This window comes from Ursus americanus, chromosome X, assembly GCF_024610735.1.
Source record: "Ursus americanus isolate L20-20 chromosome X, mUrsAme1.1.p, whole genome shotgun sequence".
NCBI classification, from domain to species: Eukaryota; Metazoa; Chordata; class Mammalia; order Carnivora; family Ursidae; genus Ursus; species Ursus americanus.
In genome coordinates this window covers 69,644,566-69,664,685 of record NC_142164.1, presented here as the reverse complement: position 1 = coordinate 69,664,685, position 20,120 = coordinate 69,644,566, and the positions used below count along the sequence as shown (strand labels likewise).

At 37.6% G+C, this 20,120-nt stretch overlaps 1 protein-coding gene across 8 annotated transcripts in view; it reads left to right on the top strand.

Annotated features, from left to right (window-relative positions):
- The window catches only part of HEPH (hephaestin), a 94,722-nt gene that overhangs the window by 26,894 nt on the left and 47,708 nt on the right, over positions 1-20,120 (top strand). For 4 of the 8 annotated variants that reach the window (XM_087860399.1, XM_087860400.1, XM_087860395.1 and 1 more), the window contains 4 exons: positions 6,422-6,553; positions 11,919-12,130; positions 13,104-13,254; positions 15,617-15,829. In XM_087860399.1, the coding sequence (XP_087716525.1) occupies positions 6,422-6,553; positions 11,919-12,130; positions 13,104-13,254; positions 15,617-15,829 (708 nt within the window). The remainder of the gene's footprint in view (positions 1-6,421; positions 6,554-11,918; positions 12,131-13,103; positions 13,255-15,616; positions 15,830-20,120) is intronic. The other 4 variants (XM_087860402.1, XM_087860401.1, XM_087860396.1 and 1 more) reach the window with 3 other exon arrangements.

The window sequence follows — 20,120 nt, the reverse complement described above, 5'->3', positions numbered from 1 at the left end:
AATTGCTCATAATATTCTCTTATAATTGTATTTCTTCAGTGTTGGTTGTGATCTCTCCTCTTTCAATCATGATTTTTTTTATTTGGATCTTTTTTCTTTTCTTTTTGATATGACTGGTTAGGGATTTATCAATCTTATTAATTCTTTCAGAGAACCATCTCCTAGTCTCATTGAATTGTTCTGTTATTTTTATTTCTATATCATTGATTCCTGCTCTAATCTTTATTATTTCCCTTCTCCTGCTGGATTTAGGCTTTATTTGCTGTTCTCTTTCCAGATCCTTTAGGTGTAAGTTTAGGTTGTGTATTTGAGAATTTTCTTGTTTCTTGAGAAAGGCCTGTATTGCTACATACTTACCTCTTAGGACCACCTTTGCTGCAGCCTAATGTTTCTGAACTATCACATTTTCATTTTCATTTGCTTCTATGTGTTTTTTAAATTCTTTTTAAATTTCCTAGTTGACCCATTCATTCTTTAGTAAGATGCTCTTTAACCTTCATGTATTTGTGTTCCTTCTAAATTTTTTCTTGTGGTTAACTTCAAGTTTTAAAGCATTGTGGTCTGAAAGTATGCACCGTATAATCTCAATTTTTTTGTACTGGTTGAAACCTGATTTGTGACTCAGTATATGATGTTCTCTGGAAAATTTTCTGTGTGACGTAGAGAAGAATGTGTATTCTGCTTATTTAGAATGAAATGCTTTGAATATATTTGTTAAGCCCATCTGGTCCAGTGTGTCATTCAAAGCCTTTGTTTCCTTGTTGATTTTCTGCTTACATGATCTATCCATTTATGTAAGTAGGGTGTTCAAGTCCCCTACAATTATTGTACTACAATCAATGAGTTCCTTTATGTATCTCATTGTTTTATATATTTGGGTGTTCCCAATTTGGGGGCATCAATATTTACAATTGTTGAGTAGACCCTTTTATTATGATATAATGTCCTCCTTCATCTCTTATTATAGTCTAGCTTGAAATCTAGTTTGTCTGATATAGGGACTGTTACTCCAGCTTTCTTTTGATGTCTATTAGTATGATAAGTGTTTCTCCACCCTCTCACTTTCAATATGGAGATGTCTTTGGGTCTAAAATGAGTCTCTTATAGCCAGTATATTGATGGGTCTTCTCCTTAGTCTTCTTTTTTTAATCCAGTCAGATACCCTCTTTTTTTAAGATTATTTATTTATTTGAGAGAGAGAGAAAGAGAGAGAAAACGTGCATGAGCAGAGGGAGGGGCAGAAGGAAAGGGAGAAGCAGACTCCCCACTGAGTAGGGAACCCAACATGGGGCTCGATCCCGGGACCCTGAGATCATGACATGAGCTGAAGGTAGATGCTTAACTGACTGAGCCACCCAGGCACCCCTCCCTATGTCTTTTGATTGGAGCATTCAGTCCATTTACATTCAGAGTAATTATTGAAAGATATGAATGTAGTACTATTATATTACATGTAAAGTTGCTGTTTCTGTAGATTGTCTCTGTTCCTTTCTGGTCTTTGTTACTTTTGAGCTGTCTCTTCACTCAAAGGATCCCAGTTAATATTTCTTGCAGGGCTGGTTTAGTGTTCACAAATTCCTTTACTTATTTATTTTTTCCTGGCAATTCTTTATATCTCCTTCTATTCTGAATGACAGTCTTCCTGGATAAAGTATTCTTGGCTGCATATTTTTTCCCATTTAGCATGCTGAATATATCATGCTAGTCTTTCTGGCCTGGCAGGTCTCTCTGGACAGGTCTACTGCCAGCCTTATGCGTTTACCCTTGTAGATTAAGAATCTCTTGTCCTGAGCTACTTTCCAGATTTTCTCTTTATCTCTGACATTTGCAAGTTTCACTATTATATATCGAGGTGTTTATGCTTAACCAACTAAACCACCCAGATGCCCCTATAATCATTGTTTTAAATTCTAGTTCAGACATCTTACTTATATCTGTATTGATTAAATCCCTTTAGTGAGTACTACCTCTTGTTCTTCCTTTTGGGGTGAATTTCTTCATTTCATCATTATGTCCAAAAAAGAATAAGAAGACAGAGAGAAAAGACAGCAGTAGCAACAACAACCGAGAGAAAAAAAAACATGGAAAAAAAACAAAAACAAAACAAAGTAAGAGAAAATCAAACAAGAAACAGAATAGAACAAAACAAAACAAAAAAAATAGATCTTGGGTGTATTTTGGTCTGCTTGTTAAAAGGAACTAGATTTCAAAATAAGAAAGAAAGAAAAACATATATATACAAAAATAAAATAAAATACAATGAACAAAAACCAAAACCCATGTATCTATCTATCTCTCTATATAATAATAAAAAAGGATTGAAAATTAGGTAATAGTTAAAAAAACCTGAAAAAATTAAGAATTTTTTAAAAAACCACAAATGCTTTATACTGTTTTCCATGAGAGCTAAAGTTCTTAGTTCTCTGTGATCTGTAAAGTTGGTGCTAGGCAGTTGTTCCTGCGGGTCTTCTGGGGGAAGTGCCTGTTGAGCTGATTCTCAGGTGTCCTTGCAGTTGTGGAAATGTGCCTCCTTTGCCAGGGGGCCTGGCTCGGTGTAAGAGGCTCCAGATTCCACTGTGTGGTGCTGTTTTGCTCCCTGAAGGCTTACAGCACAGATGGGTGGAATGAAAATGCTGGTGCCCCACTCTCTAGCCCCAGAGCTGAAAGTCTGTGCCCCGTGAGCACTCACAAAGAAACAATCACTCTTGTCTCCCTGGTTTCTGTCTGAACTCTGTGTTCACCCAGCCTGTGACTGAGTGTTCTTATCTGAGGCATGCAACTGAGTTTCAACTATCCAAATTTTATGGGCTTTTTCTGTGCAGATCCACGTGTTCCTCCCAGGGGAGGGAGGGGCTCTCTCTGCACTTCTGCCTTTTCCTGGGCCCCTGCCAGGAGAACAATTGCACCACCATGCGGCAGTTCACAGTTTACGGCAACACCAAGCCGAAAGCTGGAGCCAAGACTCCTCGTTTTCAGCCAGCTTCCCCACCCTGATACCTGGGAATTCTGCCACACTCACATTCTTCTTGTGACCCTGAGGATCCAGAGACGGCACTGTCCCACCTAGGATTCCACCCCACTTTGCCACTTGAGCACCTTTAAGCCAGGGATGTCGCCCACTACAGCAGACTTTCAAAGTTCCAATTTTGCACTCTTCTGCTTATAATACTTTGGTTTAGCCTCCTTAAGCTGGCTCCTGCCCTGCTGCCATCTCCTCCAAAATATCACCCCAGATTCATGTCTCCACGCCTCCTATTTTACCAAAAGTGGTTGCTTTTATATTAGCAGAATTGCAGTATTTCTTTTCTCAGATCTCTGATTGATTTTGCAGGTGTTCAGAATGATTTGATAACTATGTAGCTGAATTCCAGGGGCTAGACAACCTTAGGGTCCCCTACTCTTCTGCCATCTGAACTCCTCCTCTCTCCAGGTCTTTAACCTATTTTGAGTTAATTTTTGTATATGGTATTAAGTAGGAGTCCCGCTTCATTCTTTTGCATGTAGAAATCCAGTTTTCACAGCACCATTTGTTTAAAAGACTGTCCTCATTGAAAAAGAGAGTCTCTTCAACAAATGGTGTTAGCAAAACATCAGCTACATGCAAAAGAGGAACCAGACCACTTTCTTACACCATACACAAAAATAAATTCGAACTGGATTAAAGACTTAAATGTGAGGCCTAAAACCATAAAAATCCTAGAGGAGAATATGGGAAGTAACCCCTTTGACATTGCCTGTAGCAACTTCTTTCTAGATATGTCTCCTCAGACAGGAGAGATAAAAGCAAAATAAACTATTGGGAATACATCAGAATAAAAAGCTTCTTCATCACAATGAAGCAAACAGTCAACAAAACTAAAAGGCAACCTACAGAATGGGAGAAGAAATTTGGAAATAACTTATCCAATAAAGAGTTAGTATCCAAAATATATAAAAAACTTATACAACTCAGGGCACCTGGGTGGCTCAGCCATTAAGTGTCTGCCTTCGGCTCAGGTCATGATCCCAGGGTCCTGGGATCAAGCCCCACATTGGGCTCCCTGCTCAGCGGGAAGGCTTCTTCTCCCTCTCATACTCCTCTTGATTGTGTTCCCTCTCTCACTGTCTCTCTCTGTCAAATAAATAAATAAAATCTTTAAAAAGAAAAAAAAAAGAACTTATACAAGTCAACACTCAAAAAAAAACCCTAAATAATTCAATAAAAAATGGGCAGAAGAAATGAATAGACATTTCTCCAAAGAAGAAATCCAGATGACAAACAGACACATGAAAAGATGCTCAACATCTCTCATCATCAGGCAAAAGAAATCAAAACTACATGAGGTAACACTTCACGCCTGTCAGAATGGCTGAAATCAACAACACAAGAAGCAACAAGTGTTGATGAGGATTTCAAGAAAAGGGACCCCTTTTGCACCATTGGTGGGAATTCAAAGTGATGCAGCCACTGTGAAAGATAATATTGATTTTCCTCAAAAAGTTATAAATAGAACTACCCAACAATCCAGTAATCCCACTACTGGATATCTACCCAAAAATACAACACCACTAATTCAAAGGGATACACAGACCTGTAAGTTTATAGCAGCAAACTATATACAGAAGCAGCCCAAGTGTCCATCAGTTGAAGAGATGGTACACACACACACACACACACGACATATTATTCAGCGAGAAAAAAAGAATGAAATCTTGCCATTTGCGCCAACATGGTTGGAGCTAGAGAGAATAATTCTAAATGAAAAAAGCCAGTCAAAGAAAGAGAAATACCATGTGATTTCACTCATATGTGGAATTAAATAAAACAAATGAGCAAAAGAAAAGGAAAAGAGAGAGAGAGAGGCAAACCACAAGACAGACTCTTAACTATAAGAATACCAACTGACAGTTACCAGAGGGGAGGTTGATGGGGGTGGGTGGGTGAAATAAGTGATGGGGATTAAGGATGGGGTTCCTTGTGATGAGCTCCAGATGTTGTATGGAAATGTTGAATCACTATATTGTACACCTGAAACTAACATAACACTGTAAGTTAACTACACTGTAATAAAGTAAAAATAAAAAAAAATTTTAAAAACCTCCTTGCCAGTTACAATAAGATTCAGATTTTCTATTTCTTTATGCTTTAGTCTTGGTAGGTTTTCTATTCTAGGACTGTCCATTTAATCTAGGTTATCCAATTTGTTGATTTACAATTTTTCATAATACTGTATATATATATATATATATGTATATATATGTGTATATATATAACCATATATATATCTATATCTGAAAAATACATATATTTATATATAATATATAATATATATATTTCTGAATATATATATTTCTGTAGAATTGGTAGTAATATCCTCCCTTTTCATTTCTGTTTTTAGTAATTTGAGTCTTCTCTCTTTTCTCTTAGTCCATCTCACTGAGAGTTCATCAATTTTGTTGTTCTTTTCAGAGAACAAACTTTTAGTTTCATTGATTTTCTTTATTGTTTCTCTATTCTATATTTTATTTATCTCTGCTCTAGTCTTTATTATTTCCTTCCTTCTTCTACCTTTGGGTTTAGTTTGTATATCTTTTCCTAATTCCTTAGGTCCTAAAGTTACGTTGTTGATTTGAGATCTTTTTTAAATGTGAATATTCATAGCTATAAATTTCTCCCTTAGCACATTTTCCATGGCATCTCATGTTTTGCTATGCTATGTTTTCATTTTCATTTGCTTCTTGGACCAGAGGTGTAGCATTAGGTGTAGAAATTGAGTAGAAAACAAACCAGAAGCACTGAACTAGGGCTTGAGCCAACATAAATATTCAGGGTATAGTCTTGGTATTTCTGGTTAATTTCAAAGGTGACCCAAGCTAGGTCAGAGGTTGTGGGTCATGGAACAAAGAAGACTCCAGGAATCATGCCTCAAATACCTAGTTCAGGACCTGTGCATAGATATAATATTTTTTATATGCTCAGAAATGGTTTAGGATAGAGGCAAGATCAGATATTGAAATGGATCCTACCAGGAAATGCAGCTATGGGAGGAGGGGCAATAAAAGTAAGGGAAATGGGATTGAACCTGACAGTGGGGTGGGAGAAAGCCCTGGTTTTAACTCCTGATTCTGTTCCTAATCAGTTATTCAAATTTGGGAAGATCAATTCCACCTCTTTGAGCTGTAATTTCCTTATTTGTAAAATGAAAATATCCCCTTCCTGTATTTGATGTTTGAAGATCAAAATGAGATAATGGATTTTAAAATGCTTTTTATAACTGTAAATTACAATACACTTGGAAGGGACTGTTCTTATTATTGCAAAGAGAGGATTTTTAAAAAAATCTTTTTCACCTCCCCTTTCTTTCCCTCCTTCTTATTTTGTTTCCATCCTCCCTGGTCATCTCTGTTTTTATTCCCATTGTCTCTCCTTCCCATCTTCCAGGGCCAGTGATTCGGGCTGAGGTGGGTGACACCATCCAGGTGGTCTTTTACAACCGTGCTTCCCAGCCGTTCAGTATACAGCCTCATGGAGTCTTCTATGAGAAAGACTACGAGGGAACTGTGTACAATGATGGTGAGCAAGCAGGGTTTCCAACTAATGCAAGCTGCTGGTAATAGGTAGCTCTAGAGGAAAAATAAATAGAAGAGGAAATGAGGGAGGAGACAGAATTGATTGTCCTGCATGGATGTTGTTAAATGAATCCATGATATTATAGTAAAGCAGAACTGGGTTCAATAAGAGACACATTCTTTTAAATATATTTAAATATAATCTGATTGATATTTTTTTAAGTTGTACCATTTTTTAAAGATTTTATTTATTTATTTGAGAGAGAGGGGGAAGCGCATGAGTGGAGGAGTGGCAGAGGGACAAGGAGACTCCCCACTGAGCACGGAGCCTGACATGGGGCTCAATCCCAGGACCCTGAGGTCATGACCTGAGCCAAAGTCAGATGCTTTACTGACTGAGCCACCCAAGCACCCCTAATTGACATTTTAATGATATTTGTTCTTCCAATCCATGAGTATGGAATGTCTTTCCATTTCTTTGTGTCATCTTCAATTTCTTTCATTTGTGTTTTATAGTATTCAGAGTACAGTTCTTTCACCTCTTTGGTTAGGTTTATTTCTAGGTTCTTATTTTTGGTGCAATTGTAAATGGGGTTATTTTCTTAATTTCTGTTTCGGCTGTTTCATTATTAGTGTATAGAAATGCACCAGATTTCTACACATTGATTGTGTCTCCTACAACTTTACTGAATTCATTTATCAGTTCTAGTAGCTTTTTGGTGTAGTCTTTAGAGTTTTCTTTATATAGTATCCTCTGCAAATAATGAAAGTTTTACTTTGTCCTTAAAAATTTGCATGCCTTTTATTTCTTTTTGTAGTCTAATTGCTGTGGCTAGGATTTCTAGTACTATGTTGAATAAAAGTACTGAGAGCGGACATGCTTGTCTTCTTTCTGACCTTAGGTGTAAAGCTTTCAGTTTTTCCCCAGAGTGTGATGTTTGCTGTGGGTTTTTTCATATATGGCTTTTAGGGTTAGTATCCTGAATATATAAAGAATTTACACGACTCAACACCCAAAAAATAAATAATCCAATTAAAAAATGAGCAGAAGGCATGAACAGACATTTCTCCAAGTAAGACATCTGGATGGCCAACAGACATATGAGAAGATGCTCAACATCACTCTCCATCAGTGAAATGCAAATCAAACTGCAATGAGATATCACCTCATAACTTTCAGAATGGCTAACATTAACAACAGAAGAAACAACAGGTGTTGGCAAGGATGTGGAGAAAGCGGAACCCTCTTTCCCTCTGGCGGGAGTGCAAACTGGTGCAGGCACTATGGAAAACAGTGTGGAGGTTCCTCAAAACGTTAGAAGTAGAACTACCCTACAATTTAGTAATTTCATTACTGGGTATCTACCCCTCAAATACAAAAACACTATATAGAGAATCATGTCATCCGCAAATAGTGAAAGTTTTTTCTTCTTCATTGCTGATTTGGATGCTTTTTATTTCTTTTTGTTGTCTGATTGCTGTGGCTAGGATTTCCAGTACTATGTCAAATAATAGTGGTAAGAGTGAACATCCCTGTCTTGTTCCTGACCGTAGAGGGAAAGTCCAAATTGTTGGTTGCCAGAGGGAAGGTACACAGCAGGATGGGGGGAATAGGTGATGGGGACTAAGGGTTGCAATTGTTGTGATGAGCACTGGGTACGGTATGTAAGTGTTGAATCACTAAATTGTACAACTAAAACTAATATTATATGTTGACTAACTAGAATTTAAATAAAAGTTTTTTAAAAATCCCAAAAGCACTAATTCAAAGGGATACACACACCCCTATGTTTATTTACAATAGCCAAATTATGGAAGAAGCCCAAGTGCCCATTGATAGATGAATGGATAAAGAAGAAGTGGGGTGTGTGTGTGTGTGTGTGATAGAATATTATTCAGCCAGGAAAATTATGAAATCTCGTGATTTGCACCAACATGGATGGAGCCAGAGAGTGTAATGCTAAGTGAAGTAAGTCAGTCGGAGACAGACAAATACCACATGATTTCATCCATTTGTGTAATTTAGGAAATAAAGCAAAGAAGCAAAGAGAAAAAAGAAAAACTATGAAATGGATTCTTAACTACTGAAAACAAAATGATTATTACCAGAGGGGAGGTGGGTGGGGGATGGGTGAAATAGGTGATAGAAATCACTTGTCATGTTGAGCACCAGGTGATATATGAAATTGTCAAATTACTATATTGGACCCGTGAGTCTAATATGACACTGTATGTTAACTATACTGGCATTAAAACAAAATTAAAAATTAAAAACAGACCTGATTATAAAAGTAAAATATATGTTTTATGGAAGTTGGATAAAACATGGAAAATTATAAAATAAATATCATTCTTTTGATATACCTTCTAATGTTTTCCTGTGCTTATAAAAAACATATATATTTATATATGTGTGATCATGTGGTTTGTGCAGGTTTGTATCATACTGTTTTTACCTACCATTATATCAATTTTCTCATGCCATTGTAATATTATAAACTTGCTACTGACTATAAAATACTCTATTACATGGATTTGCTATTCTTTATTTACCTTATCTTCTGTTGTGTGAACATTTAGTTTGTTTTCATTATTTTTGAATGCTGTAAATCATGTTGCAATGAATGGACACTTATGTTTTATTTTTTATTATGTTATGTTAGTCACCATACAGTACATCTTTAGTTTTTGATGTAGTGTTCCATGATTCATTAAATGCTTATGTTTTATTTGGATTGCCATCTCAGGAGAGAATCCTAGAAATCAGATTATTGCATATTAATTTCTTGTTTTCTCTGAGAATATTAATACATGCTAATCCCAAGCCAAAAATATTTTAAAAAATACTAAAATCATTAAGGGCAAAGTTGCAGACAAATCTAGAACAAAAGAACATTTTACAAGGCAACTGGTCTAGTCTCTTCAAGAAGTCAATGCTACAGGGAAAAAAATGGGACAACACAAAAAAACAAACCTTATCTGATCGTGGTTATTAAAAAAATTAGCTGTAAGAGACATTTTGGGGCCCCTGAGTGGCTAAGTCTGCTTGTCCCTCTCCCTACCCTCTGCCCCTCCTCTATCTATCTATCTATCTATCTATCTATCTATCTATCTATCTTTCTATCTATCATCTATCTATCTCACTATCAAAATGAATATGTAAAATCTTTTTTTAAAAGAGACATTCTGGAGATGATTGCAAAATTTCTGATATAGACTACACGTTAGATATTAGGATATTTTCTTAGGTGTAGTAATGTTCTTGTGGCAATATAGGACAAAGTTACTGATGTATTTAGAAGTAAGATGTCATCATGCTTCCAAATGGTTTAGCAAAAGCAAATAATCAAAAACTGTGTGTGTGTGTGTGTGTGTGTGTGTGTGTGTAGATATACATAGACATAGATGTAGATAAATTAAAGATGGAAACATGTTAACAGTCAACCCCAGTTGGTAGGATGGTTATTGTACTACCTTTTAACATTTTCTCTGTTTTTGAAAATTGTAAAAGTTGGGAATAATAAATGAATAAGAAAGGATGTTAAAACTATCTTAAATTATACCACCTGTTATAAGTTCTTACTACAACTATCCTTTTGTGTGCTTCTTTTCACCCTTTAATGAATATTTCCTCAGGATATATTTTTAACATGTGGAATTGTTGTGTCGGAGGGTACACACATTAAATATTTTGATACCTATATCCAAGTTGCTATCTGGAAAAATTTGCAGTCCCATAAACTTGGACTTGCATCAACAGTAACAGCACAGGGCAGCCATTTTCATCTTTGTCAAATGTCAGTCTTGCAGGAAGACCACACAATAACCAAAATCACCATTGTTTTGATTTGTATTAGGTTGGACATCCTTTTCAGTATTTACTGTATATCTTACTTTTTTGTGGGCCTGAACCTTCTTAAGGCTTTTGATACATTTTGTCAACATTTTGTCCTAAAAGGCTATTCTCATTTACATTTACCCTTTCTATAGTTGAGTGAGAGGGGTAGGTGTCATTTGAGCCACTTCTCAACAGCATGGGTTATAATATGTAAAATCTTGCTAAACAGACAGGCAAAAAAAGTTATGTAGCTATTTTCATTTGTACTTTTTTGATTACTAATAAGTTTAAAATGTTATTTTATTTTTTTAAGTTTTTATTTAAATTCCAGTTAACATACTGTGTAATATTAGTTTCAGGTGTGCAATATAGTGATTCAATAATTCCATACAACACCTGGTGCTCATCACAACAGGTGCACTCCTTGATCCCCATCACTTATTTCACCCATCCCCCCACCCCCTCTTGTAGCTATCAGTTTGTTCTCTACAGTTAAGAGTTTTTTTTCTTGGTTTGCCTCTCTCAGGATAGCTAAAAATCAACAACACAAGAAACAACAGGTGTTGGTGATGATGAGGAGAAAGGGGAACCTTGCACTATTGGTGGGAAGGCAAAATGGTGCAGCAACTCTGAAAAACAGTATGGAGGTTCCTTGAAAAGTGAAAAAAATAGAACTACCATATGACCCAGCAATTGAACTAACTACTAGGTTAAAAATTTTAAAATAAAAATTTCTATGCATCACTTGACCATAACTTGTGTCCATTTGAGGAATTACAGCCTTAGTGCTTGTGTTTTTCATATATATACACATTGATACGTGTTTGCATCCACTCATATATAGGTACATATAGAAAGGAGAATGTGTTCATTAATCACAACCATTCAAAGATGATACAAACTGTGAAGGTAGGTAGTGACTTGCGTGTCTGGAGATCTTTAAAAAGTGGTAGGCTGGTGATGGGTAGTAAGGAGTGCACGTATTGCATGGTGCACTGGGTGTTATACACAACTAATGAATCATCGAACTTTACATAAAAAACCAGGGCTGTATTGTATGGTGACTAACATAATATAATAAAAAAATTTTTTTAAAACAAAAAAATAGAAAGTGGTAAGTATACAAGAGCAGATGAATGTATGTTTTCAAGTGAAGAGTATTCCAAATAAGTTTTAAAGGCCCTTTTAATCTGTAGGTCCTTTGAGCTTAGAAAACTGAAACCCGGGAAGTTTAAATTTCCCAGTTGATATACAATTTTTTTCTTTATGTTATGTTAGTCACCATAACAGTACATCATTGGTTTTTGATGTAGTGTTCCATGATTCATTGTTTGCATATAACAACTATTGTCAGAACCAGAAAATAACTACAGTCTGTTCACTCTTATCCAGGATCCTTTTTACTATTCTATATTGCATATTGATGCTGCTCCAAAATGCCTTGTAGCTTATAATATTTACCCCACTGTTTGGAGCCGATGATTCTCACTCTAGCTAATGTGATAATTAGTCCTATTTTTCCCCCCTGCAGGCTCATCCTACACTGGCTTGGTAGCCAAGCCTTTTGAAAAAGTAACATACCGCTGGACAGTCCCCTCCCATGCTGGCCCTACTGCTCAGGATCCTGCCTGTCTCACCTGGATGTACTTCTCTGCTGCAGATCCCATAAGAGATACAAATTCTGGTCTGGTGGGCCCCTTGTTGGTGTGCAAGACTGGTGCCTTGGGTGCAGATGGCAAACAGGTATTACCAAGGTTTTTGGCTGGAAAACCTGCTGGGAGGAAGATAAGGCTGTGTTGCTAACTCGGAGTTGAAAGTGGAACTGGGTTCTAGAGATATGGGAATAGAAAACAAAAATAACCAAGCTATCCAATGAGAAATTAATAGTTGGTGACTCCACACTATTTTGCATGCTATTCTTTCACTCATAAACAGTCTCTATTCCTATTCTAGTCTCTATTCCTTTTGTATCCTCTCATCATCTCTTCAGTTTTTTTAAACCTTGGTGTTCCCTAACACTTGATCCTAATTCTTAAATCTCTTTTAATATTTGTTTGTGTTCTTTCATGCCCAGCTCACCATTGTAGCTGTATATTACTTAACCTCTCTTTGCCTCAGTTTCTTCATCTGTAGTAAGGGGTTAAAAATGAAAGAAGGTATCTTGGGTTTCTATGAGGATTAATTAAAATAATCCATATGAAATGCTTATCACAGTGTCTGGATTACATAGTAAACACTCAGTAAATGTTAGAAGTAATAGTAATAATAGTGATAATTAATGATAATAAAAATAACAATACATTAATAACAATTAAATATCATTTTCTCTTATTTTCTAATCCCCTCTGACTAGAGTCCTTTCCTGATCTGTTAACCACCTTTCTCCACTCCTTTACCCAGGTGACTCCAAGCTCTCTTCTATCACTCTCTGTCTTCTCCATAATCTCCATCTTGTGCTTCTTCCCTGTCCCCTTTCATACATTCCTCCCCTCCCGTCTTTTCATTTTGTTCTAACTTCTTTCAACCACCTTCGATTTGAAATTACCTGAGGAAAAACTTTCTAGCAACAACTACAGTTCTAGGCAGGAGGTATGGGCTTGTCTCTGTCTGGAAAAAGAAATGAGAAAGAATCAGGGCTCATTGGGTCTGGAGTTGTACACCCCACAACTGCTAAAACCATTATCATTCTTTCTTATGCTCTTCCACTGACCTACAGAAAGGGGTGGATAAGGAGTTTTTTCTCCTTTTTACTGTGTTGGATGAAAACAAGAGCTGGTACAGCAATGCCAATCAAGCAGCTGCTATGTTGGATTCCCGACTGCTCTCAGAGGATGTCAAGGGTTTCCAAGACTCCAATCGGATGCATGGTATGGGGAGTGCTTTTTTCCTGAGCTACAATTGAGAGGTTACAAGTAAAAATCTAACCTAAACTTAATCACGTTCCCATTCTTGAAAGCACTGATCCCATTGGTCAGCTCTACCCAAGACATGAACTAGATCGAAGAATTAAATCTAAGGCAATAGATCTTATATTTAGCACTTGATTGTGCTGTGTCCTGTGTTACACAGTATGGGGGACACTGGAAAAATGTGCTGTGAAATGAGGACTGCAAACAAGGAATCCACTAGGGAGTGAGGAGAGAAAGCTGGAATGATACATTTCCAGTCTTATCTTCTTCTCCTTTATTGACTACCCATGTTCCTCAACTCCATACTCCAGCCAAACAGGGCTATTTTTCACTATATAGACATACCTTGTGCTTTTCTGATTTCATGGCTTTACAATGCTTTGCCTTCCAGTTGAAATGATTCTCCTTACATTTTTGCCCTTGGCCTGTGGAATTTTTTTCCATTCTCTAAGGTCCTACTCAAAAGCTACTTCATCCATGTAACCATTTTTTTTTTTATCATCCAATCCCAGGATGATGACACTCTCTTATGAACCACTATTGCATTTTATCAGACTACTTTAATAGCATGTTCTATATAGTTATTTGTTACATGGCTTTTGACCTGCTAAAGTGTAGCCTCCTTAAAGGTGAGTTTTGTTTGTTGCTTATCTCAGTATTATTTACACTTTCTAATAAATAGTAAATGTTTATTGAACAAGTGAACTACCAATTAATGAGTAGGTATGTAAGTGGATGAGTGAGTGAATGGGAAGACTGTCCCAGTTTGCAAAGAGTTCCCAGCATTTGCAATGAAATGAGACTAATAACACACATGAAATAATTATAGAACAATCCAAGATCAAGTATAATTAAATGCCAAATTGTGTGAAACAACCTTCAAGTAACATGGAGGTCATAGGAGGAGAGCATTAATGAGGGACAATCCAATTAAAGGATTTCTGGAAGAAGGGAACGCTTGAGCTGGGGTTTGAATGCTAAGTAGTTTTGCAATTAGACGTTACAGGAAAAGGAAGCAGAGTCAGGAGATTAGCAATGTTATCATCAGCATCTAGGGGAATTACCAAGTAGGGTTGCTTATTAAAGGTGGTTCCAGTGGATGTGGGAACATTGAAAAGGGGTCAGTTTTTAGCAGGCCTCCCTGTATTTTCAAGAGGAGTACAAAAGATGGGAGGGAGTCATGAATGAGTGTTTGTCTTATGACTCCATCTCTTGGTTCTCATCACCAGTCAGTTATATCAGCTGGAAAAAGTAAACCAATCCTGTGAACCAAGTTCATTTCAATTTGAACTTATGGAGCACCTGAGTAGTACCAGGCAACATGCCAGGTGATTGGGCAGTCACACTGATACAGAAAAAATAATGTGATTCCTGCTAGGTCAATCTAGTGTAGGAGATAGACTTGTAAGTAAATCACTGGACTCTGTGGTAAGTGATATGGAAGAATTTTGTGTGTGGGACAGAAGTTTCACATAAATGAGAGAGAGAGAGAGAGAGAGAGAGAGAGAGAGAGAGAGAGATAACTCTGCTTCACAGGGGAGGTGATATTTGAACTGGGGCATGATGGATGAGTAATACTTTTCTGTAGAGAGACCAGAGGGAAAATTTATTCCAGGCAGAGGAAACAACATGTGAAGACTCAATATGTGTTTTGTAAACACCTAGCATGTTTAAGGCCTTGGGAATGCAAACACAAATAGAACTCACAGCAGTGGCATCTACCTGTGTGTGAAGGGAGTGGGAGGATAGACTGCAGGCAGGGGTGCCAGGGAGAGGGCTTTTGCAGAAGTTCAAGCCAGAAATGATGAGGGACAGAACCTGGGCAGTAACAGTGAAGAAAAGAAAGATGAATATGGAAACTTGGGGGAACCCCAGTACTTTATGGAAGGATGAAGAACAAGAACAAGATGAAGGAGGAACAATCAGAAAGGATGTAAGAGAACCAGGAAAATGTGGTGTTATAGAAGCCAAAGGAGGAGAATTTCAAGGGTGTGGGAATAATAGAGGCTGGTACACTTGTGTATGCATATGTGTAAAGAGTCTGGTAGTGGAAAGAAGTTCAGTTTCATAAGAATTTGAAGTGTGGTAGAGGAGGGGCAGGAGATGAGGTCAGAAAGGCGAGTTGGACCCTCATCCCAAAGAGGCAGATTTTGTAAGTACAACTAAAGTGGCTTAGGGACGAAGGCAGAAGTGTTCAGGATGACTCAGAAATTTCAAGTTGTGTGAAACCATAGTACAGAGCTGATGCTATGCTGCTGGCCAGTGCTTGAGTAGTCTGGTCTCATCTTCCTGTCCTGTCTTGTGTGTGTTTTTTTTCCAGCCATTAATGGGTTTCTGTTCTCTAACCTGCCTAGCCTGGACATGTGCAAGGGTGACACAGTGGCCTGGCACCTGCTTGGCCTGGGCACAGAGACTGACGTGCATGGGGTCATGTTCCAAGGCAATACTGTGAAGCTTCAGGGCATGAGGAAGAGTGCAGCCATGCTTTTTCCTCATACCTTTGTCATGGCCATCATGCAGCCTGACAACCCTGGTAAGTGCCTTAACAGCTGGCCCCAAGCTGAGAGACTCTGTTGGGCATGGTGCTGGATGAGGGGGGCTGGTGAAAAGAAAAGAAGAAATGCTGAGGGCACACAGGAAGTTTTCAAAACACTCTTGTCTTCTCTCTCCTCAATGTGCACTCCGTGTTCTGGTTATTTGGATTTTTCTCTTAGCTTCAGACAGAAAGTAAAGAGCTGAGGGAGATCCTTTCTGGAACAACAGGAAAGAAATAAGGATGTTGCCCAGCAGCAGGGCAATTCTCATATAGATAAAGGGTGGACTTGCCTGTGTAGTCCCATGGCTATATAGAGATTTTATAGATTCAGCCCTTGCATTGGGAAGGAGGTCCAGGAGATATACCTATAAGAGCTTTCAACTCTGATATTCTTTGATAATTTCTCCAAACTTCTGTTGGGAGTGGGGTGGGGTGTGCTGTGACAGTTTCAGCCCAGGAATCAGAGCATAAAAACTTTTAGTCCAAGCTCTTTCATTAATTTGCCATTTAATTTTGGTCTAACCAACCCCCACTCTGTGACTGTATTTCTTCCTTCTTTTCTTTCTCCATCCCATCCCCTACCTCCCTCTCTCTCCTTCCTTTCCTATCTTTCCCCTTTCTTCCCTACTTTCTTTCATTTCTTTCCCTGCCTCTCTCTCTCCCAACCTCACTCCCCCTCCCATTCCCCCTCTTTCTCTCTCCCTTCCCCTCATTTCCCTATCTTTCTTTCATGAAAAAAAATTGAGGAGAACATTTCTTTAGATTCTATCTAGTCTGACATTTTATCATGTAACAGTATTTTTTCTTTGCAGTTTCTAGGGTGCATTATTTTTTCAGGCAGTAGGTGGCAATAGTGTTTATAAGAAAAATCTGTCAGTTCCATGCAGTCTCCACTAAACTTTTATTTTAGTTCTTTAAATTCCATTCATATTTGGAAAAAAAATCCCTAAACCAAACAAGTCTGTTTGACAATTTAATAATTACATCCTGGACTAGGTTTGAAAAACATTTGACATAAAGTTGGTCTTCACAGACTTCTTGGGACTTCATTTCTGTCCATCTGCTTGGGATACTTCCTTGGTTAGGGAGAGTTCTTAGCAAATTAGAAACAACCGTTTATGGAGATTTAAAAAACAACAGGCACAAGTGAGGCTTAGGGTGGGGAACTTCTAAATAAGAAAGATGAGGAGAGAGAGAGAGAGAGAGAGAGAAAGGGAGGGTGGGAAGAAGGAAGGAAGGAAGGAAGGAAGGAAGGAAGGAAGGAAGGAAGGAAAGAAAAAGAAAGAAAGGGCTCAGGGGAAGGGAGGAAGGAAGGAAGGAAGGAAGGAAGGAAGGAAGGAAGGAAGGAGGAGAGGAGGGGGAGGAAGAAGGAGAGGTGAAGAGGGAAGAAGAGGAGGAGGGGGAGGAAGAGGAAGAAAAAAAGACCCTCCTCTCTAGCCTTGGTCCCAAAACAAAACCCTAGGTTGACACTCCCTTCTGCGAAGTTAGCCAGGCTCTCCTGTCAAGTCTCTATACCTCCGCATGCTCACTCTTACTTTAGATAAATGAAATTATTTTTGTGCCATACAAAAGGAGGCCTAAGGAGGGCTGCTGTAGATGGCTTAACAACATTCTGATTGGTGATCTGGGGGGAGAGGGAGTGAATGGGTTTATTAGAGAAAAGACTTGCAAGGTCACTCTTGGTCAAGATTCCTTAATTTTCTTATTAGCAAAAGCCCAGACTTTTTACCTTTGCATTTTTCTCACCTTTCAAATTCTTTTCTCTTTATGAAGAGTTCATGAGTAATAGAATGTTGGAAATGGTAGAGCCCCTTGAGATAATCTCAATTTACTTTACTAATGGGAGGAAAAGACAGAGACCTGGATGGATGTGTGTGTGATTTGCTCATTTTAAATATCTTGGTTCTATTTTTTCTTACTGTCTTAACCCTTCCCCATCAAGTCCTATTGATTCTTACTCCTTTGGTGATCTCTTGAATTTGAAGTCACCTTCATTCTTTCCTTGGGGGCTTGATCTCCAATTAAGATTGAGAGAGACCTTTAGGAGTAGCTCTTCAAACACAGGACAAATGGAAAAGCCAGGACCAGAATTTGTCTTTGGAATTCTAAAAGGAAGCAGTAGCCAGTGATGAGGATTGGTAAATACACATATGTAATTAGGCAGCTTTTCAGATGACTTAAAAACATCACCATGAATATTCAACATTTTATGTACTGGATGCTTACAGTTATGTTTAACAAACTAGAAAAACAAATATCCAGAAAAAAATGTAGCAAAATGTTAAGAATGTTTGATTCCTGGGGGTTTACTGGTGATTTTTTTAATCCTCTTTTTGCTTTGCTTTAAATTTTAACAAGTTTATATGACATTTAATAGAAATGAACAATTGTATATAAAAACATTATCTTACATACCTCAGCTCTTCCAATAGAAGTAATGATACTAGAGCTTTAATAGATAGGAAAATTGACAGATATAAAGCTAGGGCTTGTAATGTGTTATTTTCCACCAAATTCATGTTAGAGTTCTCAACAGCAAGGAGAAGAATTTATTATTTATAATTGCCCTAGTCCTTTAGGGTGTTTTTCCTTTCTTTCACCATTGGAGCTTGCTTTATTCATTATTCCCCTCTTCCCCAACCCCTTTTTAATCTTCTTTTCTTTCCACTGCTCCTTTTTCCTGCCCTCTCTCATATTTCCTCTTCCTCTTTCATCATCTTTTTCTTATCTCTTTTTATCTCTCGTTTCTTATTCCTCTTCATTCATTCACTCTTTCTTCCTTTTACTTCCGTCTATTTTTTCTCCATCTTACTTTTTGTCTTTTCTTCTTTTTCATTTTCTTCTTCCATTCTTTTATCTTCTTTCTTCTCTTCCTTCTTTTCTCTTTCTCCTTTTCCTTCCCTCCCCTCTCTTTTTTCCTTTTCCCCCATTTCTTTCTTCCTTTGATTTTTCCCTCTTTTTTGGATTCTCTTCTCTCCATTTCCCACCTTTTTTTATTTCTCTTTTTTGTCTTCCTTTCTTTCTTTTTTAAAATTCTTTTCCTTTTCCCTTCCTTCTGTTTTCTTTTTTCCTTTTCCTCCAATTAGTATCTTTTCTTTCCTCCTCTGTCTTTCTCTGTTTTTCCTTCTTTTTTATTCCTCACTTCTTTTTATCTTCCTTTTATTTTACAATAACAATCTCACAAAACATAATAGCTGTTTTCTTCCACTTACTGTCTATATACTAGTGATGTGAGGATGAATTAGGCAGCTCACAGTGTGAAAGGGAGATGATGATACAGTCTTGGCAAGAGCTATAGTAACACACAGGAAACTATAACAAATTCTGCCTGACTTGTGTAATAAAGCTTTTCTAGGGAAGCAAGCATCCAAACTGAGCATTTGAGGAAGAGTAAACTGTCACCAGGAACAGAACGCGGATGGGTGGTGAAGAGGGTGTTATTATAGGCAGTAGGAAGCTTATGGGCAATGACTTGGAAGCAATATCTGCCTGAAGAATTACACAAACTGATTTCATTCAGTGACCCTCAACTCAAGGTGGTATGCCAAAAGGTGTTTGGAAATGTGTGGAGGTACTTTTAGTTGTCACAATGACTGGGGATATGGAGGGGGTGATATTTAGATATTTAGATAGTAGGAGTCAGAAATGATAAAAGTTTCAGCAATATGTAGGGCAGTCTTAAACAATGAAGAATAATCCCATGCAAAATGCTAATAGCAGCCCTGTGACGGAATAATGAGAAATAAGGTTTAAGAAGAGACAAAGTAGGAAGCTATTGCAAGGGGTGATGAGAGCCTGCCAATGGGTGGAAGCAATAAGGATGGACAGAAGGGTTAGAGTTAAAGATATTTGAGAAAGAAATTACAGAACTTTGCTGAGGGGTTGAGCAAAAAGAAAAGATGCCTGAAGTTTCCAACTTGTGTACCATATATATGGTGATAACCATTAACCAAAAGAGCAAGTACAAAAACAAGGGCAGGATAGTAAGGTTTGGGTAGAAAGTATTCATTTTAAGGCATGTCAAGTGTTAAGTTCCTGGTGAAATCCAGGTGGTGTGGATTTCAAAGTAGGTAGTTATGGGTAGAAATGTAAAGTTTGGAGAGGAAGTCCAGGCTAGCGAGTTTGAGTGTTCTCATACTTCAGGTCCATAAGCTGCGAAGTGATAGGAAATAAAACTTAAAGCAGAAATCAGCATTTAAGAGGTACAAGGGAAAAGAAACCAAAATAAGAAAACAGAAAATAGTTTGTCAATGAATTAGGAGGAAACTCAGAGTCCAAAAACAGAAGA